The sequence below is a fragment of the Barbus barbus genome (assembly GCF_936440315.1).
Source record: "Barbus barbus genome assembly, chromosome: 1".
Taxonomy (NCBI): domain Eukaryota; kingdom Metazoa; phylum Chordata; class Actinopteri; order Cypriniformes; family Cyprinidae; genus Barbus; species Barbus barbus.
Window position 1 is genome coordinate 18,599,913 of NC_136729.1, and position 13,082 is coordinate 18,612,994.

The following is a 13,082-nucleotide window of genomic DNA, read 5'->3' on the forward strand; positions in this document are numbered from 1 at the left end:
TTTTACAAAGAAGGCCATGAGAGCATACAAACAAATAACAGACGGACACATGCTGTAATCTTACTGGGTTAGTGTAGTTTTGTGTGTGCTGAGACTGATGTTGTGTCTCTCACAATTAACCGATAGACGTCAGAGACCATACTGTTGCTGGTGTTACACAAATGTGTCCACAGTAAATGTGCTGAGAATCTCAGAAAAGCACAGGTCTGCTGGCTTGGGGGAGGGAGGGGGGGGGGGGGGGGTACAAAAAAAAGGATGAATTCTCACATCACCAGAATAGAAAGGTCACCACAAAACACCAGTGAAAACAGCTGTTAGAATACATGATTTCTTTAGAAAAATGCCTGTGCATCAGTGTTACTATTTGTTATTGCTTTCCCCCTGTCATTAAAGCCGTCATTTTCCAGGAGGACTGGTGAGGTTCATATGCACGCTTGCTTTACATCAGTAAGCAGTTGCATTCCTCCGGAGTTTTTATGCAAAGACACACTCTTGAAAATAAAGGTGCTTCAAGCGATGCCATAGAAGAACCATTTTTGGTTCCACAAAGAACTATTCAGTCAAAGGTTCTTTAAAGAACCATCTCTTTCTTACCTTCTTATAATCTGAAGAACCTTCTTTCACCACAAAGAACCTTTTGTGAAACAGAAAGGTTCTTCAGATGTTAAAGGTTCTTTATGGAACCATTTAGACAAAAAGGTTCTTCTATGGCATTGTGAAGCACCTTTATTTTTAAGAGTGCAGGGCACCTGAGCAATAAGCACTGATTATACACACAGTATAAAAATGGCCCATATGCATCCATGTGTCTGTTTTGAGAGGTATGCCTTGACAGGGGAACCTTCTGATAATCTGAACTCTCATTTCATGCATTTTGCTATTCTCCTCTCTGCAAAAAGATTTATCCAGACAAATGACAACCTTTCCATGCTTAATATAGTTAAGCAAAATGAGGTAAAATGAGACAATCAACTCATCCAGTTTAATAAAACTGCTGCCAAACACGATGATCAAAACTACTGAATCCTTTATACATATGTGCCATGTTTAACTGCAATTAAATTAACAAGCAGCTGAATTAGAACTTATCCTGAAGGGCTGTTTCTGAACAATTAAATGCATATCTGAGAGTGACAAGACATCTGCTGACCCTGGCAAAACCACTATTTCCTTATTTTTAGACATAACAAGAGGTTTATTTGTCCCACACATTCCTAATGCTGAAGGTGGGATGTGCTAAACGCTGTAATCTGACGCATAAGACTCTGGAGCAAAGCTAAGACTGCACGTTTGACAGCAAACACATCAGAACAGAACAAAAAAGATTTTTGTGGCAACGAAACAACAGTTTAAATGGACCCTTTACCCAAAAATGAAAAGTCTGCAACCATTTAGCACACAAAAGAAGATAGTTGAGTTTTTTTGTCCATATAATGAAAGTCAATGGGGTTCAATGTTGTTTTGGAAACAATCTTCAGAATATCTTCTTTTTTGCAGCAAAAGTCATACAGGCTTGGAACGACGTGGATATGTGAATAATGACAGAATTTTCATTTTCGGGTGAACTGTCCTATTAACACAGAACTGACATGAAACATATTGAACAAATATGTTATAATCTCAGTAAAAGCATTGACTCTTGTTGTTGCTGTGGACTGGCCACTGTACATTTAGAAGTGTGACAAATGACGACATGTGAGTTGCTTACTGTATGCTGTTAAAAAGCAGCCAGAGTAATTCAGACATTCATCATCTTCATTTCCTACATGATCAGCCCTGACTTTGGCCTGCTGTACATACAAAAGCTGGAATGTTTAAAAGACCATATTAAAAGTAACCTAGCCTTGCTCTAGCACCAAAGCACTATTCAGTGAAGTTATTGACAATCAGCTGAACTGTGGCAATGATTGAGACTGACTAGACAGAGTTGTTGTTGGCACCATGGGCAGTCCTGTCAATGACCTGAAGTATGACGGCAGGATTTTGAAAGTTTGTTGACATTTCTCTTCCAAAATAACAGCGTTAACATAAAAGAAACTACTTTAAATAAGCGTTTAAAATGCATAAAAAGGAAGCGCAACAGATACAGTTCCTGCTTTCAGCAGCAATTCAACATATATTTGCATGGAGGACAAAATTTATTTACAGTTCCAGATGAACTCTAAATGGTGACAGACGCGTGGCCTAAGGACAAAGAATATGGTATGGGACAAGACCTGTCTGAGAGATGGAGGCTATTTCCTAGTTTGGCTGAAAATGTTCTTCTCAGACTCCCTGCATAGAAGTTCCTGAGAAAAAGAGATGACTGGCATGTCAACAGGTAGATCTTATGGACACAAACCTTGAGGTCTTTAGTTAAACCGTGTGGTTAGCCTTCCATTGTGTTTATATCCCTTCATCTGAAGTGCATATTGCAGAAAGTTTTGTTTTCCATAGCAAAGGACTACACAAGCAGATGACCACATGCTTGCACACAGGCTAATAATCAGAGATGAAAGTTTCAGTAACCATTACACAAGAATACAGACACAGAGTGAGAAGGGCAGTAGATTCTGCTATTATCCAAAGGCTATGAATCAGACGGCTCAAAATCCAACCATAACTATACTCATAAAATCACACACACACAAAAAAACAATCCTGTAAAGAAATGAGGTAGTGCTGTTGACTGAGAAAAACTTGGAGCATGAATCAGTGTGATGTGTCTTTACAAGTACACTCAGAGTTGAAATGATAGAAAATGTACATGGATTCTTAGTGTTCCTTTTGTATTGTTTTTCATCATAATCTTTTTTCTTCATTTTTGTCATGTTTTTTTATACATGTACTTGATACAGCAATCATGTATATACAAATGCACCTTGAATTTGAGACTCCTGAGACACTACGCTCCAGTCAGGGAATGTGTGTTTTTATTTGTATTGTATTTGAGTTTGCTTGCACGTGTATGTATGCAAAAGTGTAAGTTAAAGAGACAGTTCTGTCATTTACTCATCCTCAAGTTCTTCCACACCTGTATGATTTTCTTTCTTCTGCAGAAAACAAACAATATTTTTGTCCATGCACCAGTTTGGAGCAACATGCGGGAGAGTAAATGACAAAATGTTCATTTATGGGTGAACAATCCCTTTAAAAACCAGAATAGGCGGAACTGAAAAATGATGCTAATTTTCTGCAACAACCGTTTTAAGCACAGATCTGTGTTTGTTTTTGTGTTTATGCGTGGTGACCCTGAGACAGCAGGAGGTGGTACTTTGTGGCAGGGTTATTTTCTCTGACAAGATCTCCACCCGTTGGCACTGATCTCGGACCGATCCATGACACTCGTCCCGTGAATGAATTCTGTTTCCTTATGTAGGGCTGATTTCAGGATCCTTCGACTTCACCTTAGTACGAACACTCTTGACTTCACGTGTGCATGTAAACATATAAACCACTTCAGCACATTCCGTACATGCACACAAAGAGGGGTTAAAGTGTGCCACTGATATGCCCTAAAATGCATATCCATGGATACTAGTGCTAAAAAAATATTCTAAATGTACATACATATAAAATAATGGAACCAAAAGGTTGCAATAAAACAGCCGAGAGAAGAGGTGTGCGTGGCTACGAGAAAACTTCAACTTCTCCAGCAGGAAGGTGCCACTCGTTGGTCTCCTCTGTTGGCTTTCTCTGTCCCAGAACTTTGGGAACACCGTTTGTTATGCTTTCCTTCCTTCCAGCTTAGGGGTACACGTAGTTATGCGCCCCTGAGGTAGAATGGGCAAGGCCAGAGCTGGTGAAGGATGAGGGGGAAGCGGTGAGACCTGGTGAGGGCAGAACTTTTCCTGTGGGGCACAGTCTGTGGGCCCCGTTCTCCAGGGTCTCTGCCTTTGAACGAAGGGGTTTGGACGAGTGGAAGCCATTGGTAAGCCCCATTCCTTGGTTTTTGGCACCGCCCTTTGTTGGCTGGCTGAGTCCACTCTCAAATGGTCCATTGAGATTGGACAGTACTTCTGAGATGTGATTGCTGGGGGTCGGAGATGGAGATTGAGTCTCGTGGTTGTCCTCGCTGTGGGCATAAGGTGGATGCGGGTTTGATGGCGTCGCCTTCTCTCCAGGAGAAGGGTGCTTGGAAGATGGAGACTCGAGAGAGAGCTCCATGTCACTTTGTGGACCCTGGTCAACCGTCGTGTTTGACAGCTGTGAATGTACGATGACTTCAGCCTCCACCTGGTTCTTGCTGAGGGAATACAGCCTCTCCACATGCCCACTCTGAAAATAGAGCACAACACAAGAAAACAACGCTTCCAATGGAGTTTTATTTATAATATGGTTCTAGTTCTTTTATTAAATGTTGGAATAGGTTATATAAAATAGTTAACAGACCTCTCATTAAGAACTTTATATTTTTCACAATACATGTAGGGAGATTTTGAATCACTTATAGTTGTATTTTTTAGCAAATAACTGGCATGTTATGCAAATTCATCTGATCAAATGAATCACAGTGAATTACATATATTAATATTTGCTGAAAAAAGCCCTAAAATTTTAAGGATACTATGTATTATTATATTTTACACTATACCATTCAGTAGTTTTTTGTTGGCAACAATATGTTTTTTTCAGGATTCATTAATGAACAGAAAGTCCAAAAGAACAGCATCTTTAAACAGTCATTTTAATCAGTTTAATGCATCCTTTCTAAATAAATCTATTGATGTTTTTTTTTTTTATGTAAAATTTTGAATTGTAATGTATATAATTAAAAATATATATATTTACCAAAAACAAATAATAATTTAAACAATAATAATAATAATAATAATTATTATTAATTCATTAATTTCTGTTGTTTTTCCAGTTTCTTACACCATGAATGTCACCTATTTAAGACATCATGTCAAGTTGAATGTAGTTTTTTTTTTTTGAAGTTCAATAAAAAAAAAAAATTCTTCTTAAATAATTAATTGCACTAAATCAGTGAGTTAAACTTACAAGTCTATAATAAACACTGAATTATAGGGTGCAAATTGGACATTGTGGGTATAGAAGGTGGATGATCACAAACTAAAATGTTAATGAATTTGTGAGGTACACATTTCAGCACTATTTCATCATAAGTAGTGGGAAAACCGATTTTTAAAAATGTCAACAGGGAAATAAAACCATGATACTATAAAGAGGAGAAATAGATAAAGGTGTAATGTTATGTGTTAGCTTCCTGCTGCTCCACCATATCTGAGGAGATTCGGAAGGGCAGTAATTGGTAAATGGTATGCAGACTTCAGCTTTTCATTTCAAGTGTCACATACTAATTAGCAGTGTGTCTTCCCCACTGTCTGCTTAATGGTAATTACTTTCTCTGTACATTTCCCGTCTGTGTGAGGCACAACCTATCAGCCCCATCCCCCATCAGACACATTCATAAACACACAAGCAGATGTGCAAGGATAACGCGCATTTTGTAAGATAAAGATCCAAAATCTGTTATGCGAGTTCTGTATTTCTATGCTGCCTAAGTCACACACACCATCATACAAAGGCGTTTCTACACTCCTTTGGCTCACCTTACTGTTGTCTGATGGTGGTCCTTCAAGAGCTCCATTGATGAGAGCAGAAGAATCTTCGGTTATAATATCTTTGTATCTGGTGATCCTATTGGCCCAGTTCCGACTAACAGATCCATTCCAGGCTGGCTGTGTTTGGAGCAGAAAGAGGAAACTGAAAGACTGAAAATACTAAAAGATGAAAGAATTTTCATAGATCAACATCTTTTTTTTTTAGACCAACAAGGATGCATGGTTGGGCAAATGGTTCAATGGAACATCAAAATATTGTACTGTAGGTGCTGGCACAGTTAAATACAGTATACAGCAATACTCACCTTGGATTCTGCAGGGGCATCATCAGCGCCTCCTACGTTAGCCATGAGACTCTGTTCCTCAGTGAAATCTGTCAGGAGTTTGTTGGGGTCTTGTGCACTAGAGGGCATGAGGGTTTCCAGCTCATGGCAGTCACTGCAGTCAGGCGCAGTAGCAGGCACTGGACGGGCACCTTTCCTGTACTGAGGACTTAGAGAACTCGAGTCAAGTCCACCAGACACATCTCTAAAAGTGACAGAGAGGATGATCATTAAAGGAACACTCCACTTTTTTGGAAATAGGCTCATTTTACAACTCCCCAAGAGTTAACCAGTTGAATTTGACTGTTTTTGAATCCATTCAGCCGATCTCCGTGTCTGGCAGTAGCACTTTTAGCTTAGCTTAGCACAGATCATTGAATCGGATTAGACCATTAGCATTTGGTCATCAAAAAGGACCAAAGAGTTTCGATAATTTTTTATACTTCTGTAGTTACATCGTGTACTAAGACCGACGGAAAATTTAAATTTCACAGCTGGAGGTTCCACTATACTCCCCAGCCAAGAGTCTGACGAGTGCATTTTAACCCAGCTTCACACAGCTTGTCAAATCTCCCACCCATTAATGTCAATGTATACTTATGTGAAAGCTTTGAAATGTAAAGGTCACACGTGTATAATGAAGACACGATGCTCTATTAAGCCTCTGTTAACCAATAATCGCTGCAGCTGACCACCATTCTCAGAAGAAGGTGAAATGAGTTTGGTTCTCTCATTCTCTAAATGCAAAAGCCCAGCAAATCAATCTGCCTCTGTGGCTGTTCATTAAACCACAAGAGCTCTAATAGAGCAAGCGCAATCAGCCATGACTCTCTGTCATTCAGCTCTCAATACCCCACATCTGCTTCAGACACACACACGCTTGCACACACACTGTGAGATTGAGAGTTGTTATTCACCCTTGTCTCATTCCAGATTGAAGGAACATCCAAAAGGTCCTTGAAACTTTCAAAATTTGAATGTAATTTGGGGAGGCTTTTCACTGCAGCTCGTTTGTCATTATAAGCCTTCGGGGAAAACAGATTTCTGCCTAAGCTGTAATTGTTGCAGCATTTTTCTGTGTTGAAGGAATAAATAATTTAACAATAAAAAGACATTTTAAGTGTCAGTGGGTTCCTATTCAGTGATAGACAGGGTTATTTTAGTATTATTAATATACTATTATAGTATTTATCATTTTGAATGAGCTTTTTTTATATATATTTTCAGTCTTCATATTAATGTTAGTTTAAGGTTTTAATTTTAGTTCTAATTTTGTTATGTGCTTTATCATCTTTATTATTTGTTTGTTTTTATACTTCTATATTGCTTTAACTTGTTTGTCAAGGCAAAGTTTCAAAATTTTATTTTATTTCAGCTTTATTTCAATTACAGAAAAATAATTTTAGTAAGAATTTTGTTATTTAGTTAATGATAACAAAACTGGCCCAATGTCGTTTTAAACACTGACTTTTATTGTATGGACAAAAGCAGAAGAAACATTCTTAAAAATATATTTTGTTCCGCACAATAAAGTCATACAGATAAATCATGACAAAATTTTCAATTTTGGGTGAACCATTTATAGCTAATGAAGCAATCTAAATGTGTGGATCTTACAGAGTTTAAACAGGAGCATACCGTGTTTTTCCATTGCGGAAACTGACACACATGCAGAGCAGGATGCAGAGCAGACCAAGACACACTCCAACTATGATACCAGTCACAGCATGGATATCCAGCTCTGTAGGAGAGTGATACAGTGAAAGAGAGAGGAGGAGGCAGGAGGAAAAAACAGACAGAGAAAGACAGCAGAGTGGAAATAGCAAAAGAGAGAGAGAGAATGCATGACAGAAGTGTAGAAATCAGTCAGCGAGTAATTATACATAATTAAACTTCATAGTAATTCAATACAACTGAATTATGCTTAAGCATAATAATGAAATATTAATTATAACACAATGTGTTATATTAATTATAAGTCATTATACGACTGGTGTGTGTAAGTCTGTGTGAATTTCTGTGGCCAACTCCCCACAGACGGTGTGTGTGTGTGTGTGAGGCTGGACTGAATCACTTCACACTCCCTGTGGGAGTGCTATTAATTGAGTGTCATTGATGGGCAGAGGCAGATGGCAGTCTCTACACACACACACACACACACACACCTGTGATGCCTCATGCTGATTCAGAGAAACCTAACTGGCATTATAAACAAGGGTTTTCTTTGCAAAAGCAATAGAAAATATTTCAATCATGACAAATCTCGGAAGATTTTAGCATGGTGATGGATATGACAATGTTAATGTATTTGGTCTTGGCGGAAAAGATCTACGCTGCTGCTGAATTGCTGCTGCTGTTGGTTATTGCTGTAATTGTGGATTATTGCTGCTGCTTCAAGCACGTACAGGAACTTGCTACTGCCAATGCATATGGCTGTATGGTGCTGTGAGTATTTAAGACATACTGCTGCTGCACAAATAGCATATAAAATAACCCGTAGCAGATCTATACAGGTGGAGCTGGGGAAGGTGGAGGGTTTCAGAGAACTCTGAAAGCGCGCTGCAGGAATCTCAGGTGAATGCTAGCCAGCCATTTAAATGCAAGACAGTAAGCTCATTATCACAAATCAGTGATACTTGTTTGTGAGCTACAAGCTTCCATTTTCTGATAGCAAATGTTCCCATATCAGTCAGGTTTTCTGCAGTTTAAAGAGTATTGCAAGGCCATATGTTTGATTCAGTTGATTGTATACCTTGAATGCAGTGTATGTCACTTTGGATAAAAGCATCTACCAAAGGCACCAAAGTGTAAATGTAACTTAAATGTATAAATGTATTACATAAATGTAAAGATTCTGAGGTTTCAATTAATAGCTATAGGAGACTGATTCTTTTATATTTCCATTGAAGATCTTTGTGGTCGTTTGAACTCTCTCTCTCTCTCTCTCTCTAAAGGTCTACTTACACAAAAACGAATTTTCACTGTAAAAACAGTAAAACATGTTTTATGATTTTGAAAGAAGTCTCTTATGCTCACAAAGATGCATTTATTTGATCAAAAATACAGTAAAAACAGCAATATATTGAAATATTAGGGTACAACGGGGCTAAAGACACACCTTAAGAAAAAATGTGCTATTCACTGCCCCTAAAATGTATAATTGCAGAAAAAAATATGTACGTTTGTATTGAAGATTAAGGGAGCAACAGATTTTGTGTGAAAATAAATCATTCAAGTTGTTTATTTGTTTAGAAATCTTATAAATGTATGAGGTGGCAACGGGGGCCTTTAACCCCACACACGGGTAAAAGGCTCACCAGCATGGGGCAAAATGCACACGGTATTGATACAAATACTTCAGCTAAAATAATGTTTTTTTTTTTTATAATGTCTAAGTTAATACTTGTACAAAACAATCACTTTAGCTAAGTTTGTACTATTTTCTGCTTATTCTGAAAAATAAAAGAATGAATTTTTGTTCAATAAATATACTGTCATTAAAATATGTTAATATAAAAAATATATTTTAAAATACAGAAACAAAATCATTTTAAGACTCTGAAAGCACTGAAGGAGATCCCATATCTGAATCTAGATTTACAGTAGTAACAACAAATGATATTTTATTATATGATATGATTAATATCATGTTTTTAAATATGATAGGTTAAATAACATGGTGATAATCTGTAATATGGACACCCAACATAATATATGATATTTACCATCCGAATCTAACCATGTCATGTCAACAAATGGAAAAGTCAGTCATCTATTAATTATCATGTTAATTACTGTGCGCCTTTAGCCCCAACAGCAGGGGCGCTTTTTCCTTCAAATACCATACTTTTACATATTCTTTCATTATTTAAGAGCTGTTGCTATAATTATCTTAAACAAAACTGAAAATTGTTAAGAAGGCCTTTGAAATAAAATATATATGATCTATTAAAATATTAGATCAAGTAAGCACAGAATCAACTTTGCGCTGCTGCCCACGATCACGTCAAGGATCAGAAAAAATATACATGTGAGTCTTGAAAAGCGGATGTTTTGGAAAGTGCTACGCCACGTTTTTGTGCCATCTAGTGGTTTAGAGGAAAATCATATCAAAGGCGCCTTTTACCCCGGGGCGCCTTTAGCCCTCTTGTACCCTACTGATAAAAGGAAAATAGAAAAGATTATACATTTCTTTGTTGCTACTTTTGATCAAATTAATGCTGAATAAAACTATTAATTTCTTTAAAAAAAATCTTTCCGACCCCAGCCTTTTGAACAATAGTGTATCTATTTACATTAGAGGTAAAAAGTCACCTGGTAAAAACTGTAGGGTGATTTTCCATGATGTATTGCTTTAATTCAAAAGTGCAAATCATAAAATGTTTGATCTGATCTATAAATTAAATAAATAAATTAGACTAACCAAAGCAATACTGCAAAGTACCATGTAAATGGTGACTACAGAAAAGTAATATAAACCTTGAAGAATAAAACTTGTACACAGACCCTTAAAGGTGTCATCAGATGCCCATTTTCCACAAGTTGATATGATTCTTTATGGTCTTAATGAAAAGTCTATACCATTGAGACATTTGAACCAAATTATGTTAGTGTAAAACAACACCCTTTTTACCTTGTCAAAATCAGCTCTTTTTTCAGCAACCCGTTTTAGTCCATGTTCCTTTAAATGCTAATGAGCTCTGCTCACCCCGCCCCTCTCTTCCGTGGGGTGACAAGCCATTCTCATTAGACTGTTTACTTTAGCCGCGGAACTTGTTAACTAGCTCGTTATTAGTAAAGGCGATTTGCAAAAATTCATAAAAGAACCTTATACTCACTTCTTCTGTAGGCGAGGCTGGATCACGAAAGATTCGTGCTAACATATGCATTTAGGAAATGATTTAACAAGATTAAAAAAAAAAAAACACTGGGTGGATCTTTATCATTATAGGGTGATTGTGTACACACTGCCAACACACATTTCAGTTCAAACTACTTGTAAAAGTGCATGTCGCATACAATGGCCCCTTTAAGAATATACTATACACTATACAAATAGTGTGAAAACTTTCACATACACATACACACCATATTTCTTTGGAGGCGTATAGACATCTTTCACAGGTGAATATGGTCCCACCCCAACTTCAGTGCAGGCCCCCATCTTAAAATAATAACGTGTCCCACTCATCAGGCCTTGGACCTCTGCACTGGTAACAGAACCTAATAAAAGAGAGTGAGACAAAGAGAGATTTATGTGAGACAATAATTCTCATATGAAATACAGCACCATGTGATTTACCATCATGTGTGAGGTTTATCCACAGTTGATCTGGATGGCTGATGTTGCCACTGTAGAGGATCCAGTAGGTCAAAATGACACCATTTGGCTCCAGTGGAGGGCGCCAGCTCACCAGAACAGAGTCTGAGTCTAGCGCACTCAACTGCATATCCAGAGGAGAGGAGGGTCCTGTGGTAAAAACACACACAAGACACCAAAAAAGGAAAGGGGAAGCATATTAAGAATGTTTTTATTCTGAATCATCTGAATGAGACACAATCTTCAACATTAATTGTGCATTAAAAAAAAAAAAAACTCCTTTACCCATTAATTAAGAGAACTCGTACTTAAAAGGTATTAAATACATACCATTAACGTATTACGTACATGTTAAATACCATTTCCCACAAGTTAGTATGATTCTTTAGGGTTTTCATGAAATGTCTGCAAAATACTTTGGTTAAAAGTCCTCAATGCTCATGTAAAACAACACCCTTTTTACCTTGTTAAAAACAGCTCTGTTCACAGCAAGCCGTTTCTGTGCATGTCTTTTTAAATGCTAATGAGCTACTGCTCACCCCGCCCCTTTCTTCTGTTTATTTATTTTTTTGTTGTGTATTTTGTGGCGCATTACCATCAAAAACAAAACTAATCCACTGTGTCCTCAGTGGCTCTGATGTTGAGAGAAAATGAAGACTCTTATGTTCACTTTTACATCCAACTACAAAACACCTGCATTGCTTACGAGACATTGCTGTGACTTGAAAGCACAGAGAAAAATGGCATACATCTAGCTGAGGGTGGAAATATGCAGATAGGGGACAGTCCATCAGCAATCGTGGGCAGGGCCTGAAAATCAAAATGTCTTGAAAATTGAGACTTTAGGTTTTTTGGGGATTTAAAAAAAAAGTTAATAGATTTTTATCATTGTAGGTTAGTTGTATCCACACTCTACTAAAACATACAAACACCATGTAAAAGTGAGTTTTGCATCTGATGTCCCCTTTAAAGTAATGTGGCATTTACCGTGGTACGTCAGGGTGCAGTACTTTCAAAAATGTCATGGGAATGACATTTATATTTTGTTGTTAGTGTACTCTGAATGCTCTAATATAACACTAAAATATTATTTATTTTTATTGCTTTTAAAGTTGCAGCTCATGAAAGGGCATTATCAGATCAATAAATGAAATAATTAAACTAAACTAGCCGACACACTGGTATCTGCTGCCAAAATACCAAAACAAAATGGTGACCACAGAAATGTAATACATATACCTTGAAAACAAAACTTGAAGGTACACAGCTTTAACAAAAACAAAAAAACAAATAAAAAAATCATACGATCAACAAATAGTTTTGTGTTTTATGTTCAATTTGATTTTGAAAGCAATCTCTACTGTATGCCTGATCTATTGTATTCTTGTGTGCTGGCTTCTAATATCAACACAAATATCACAAACACAAAAAAAAACAAAAAGTGTTCAGCAAGAAGTGAAATGATATTTAACCCATCCAACGTGCACACACACACAGCAGTGAACACACACACACCGTGAACACACACCCGGAGCAGTGGGCAGCCATTTATGCTGCGGCGCCCGGGGAGCAGTTGGGGGTTCGGTGCCTTGCTCAAGGGCACCTCAGTCGTGGTATTGAGGGTGGAGAGAGCGCTGGACATTCACTCCCCCACCTACAATCCCTGCCGGCCCGAGACTCAAACCCACAACCTTTGGATTACGAGTCCGACTCTATAACCATTAGGCCACGACTTCCCCAAGAAGAAAGCTACATTTAAAGGTTTGTGATGTTATAATGGTCTCAGCATGTGCAGTCTGGGAGATTTGAGGAGATACCACGAGTACAATATCAGTTTTTTATGGAGGGAAAGGTCTTGTTTTGAAGTGCCCA

The 13,082-nt window shown here is 37.6% G+C and overlaps 1 protein-coding gene across 2 annotated transcripts in view; it reads right to left on the reverse strand.

The window, feature by feature from the left end:
* Positions 1 to 2,818: 2,818 nt before the first annotated feature.
* The window catches only part of LOC306874880 (immunoglobulin superfamily DCC subclass member 4-like), an 84,599-nt gene continuing 74,335 nt past the window's right edge, over positions 2,819 to 13,082 (reverse strand). For both annotated transcript variants that reach the window (XM_079425175.1, XM_079425174.1), the window contains exons 15-20: positions 11,193 to 11,360; positions 10,979 to 11,113; positions 7,529 to 7,631; positions 5,873 to 6,095; positions 5,556 to 5,684; positions 2,819 to 4,257 (exon numbers count right to left, since the gene is read on the reverse strand). In XM_079425175.1, the coding sequence (XP_079281301.1) occupies positions 3,727 to 4,257; positions 5,556 to 5,684; positions 5,873 to 6,095; positions 7,529 to 7,631; positions 10,979 to 11,113; positions 11,193 to 11,360 (1,289 nt within the window). In that variant the 3' untranslated portion in view covers positions 2,819 to 3,726. The remainder of the gene's footprint in view (positions 4,258 to 5,555; positions 5,685 to 5,872; positions 6,096 to 7,528; positions 7,632 to 10,978; positions 11,114 to 11,192; positions 11,361 to 13,082) is intronic.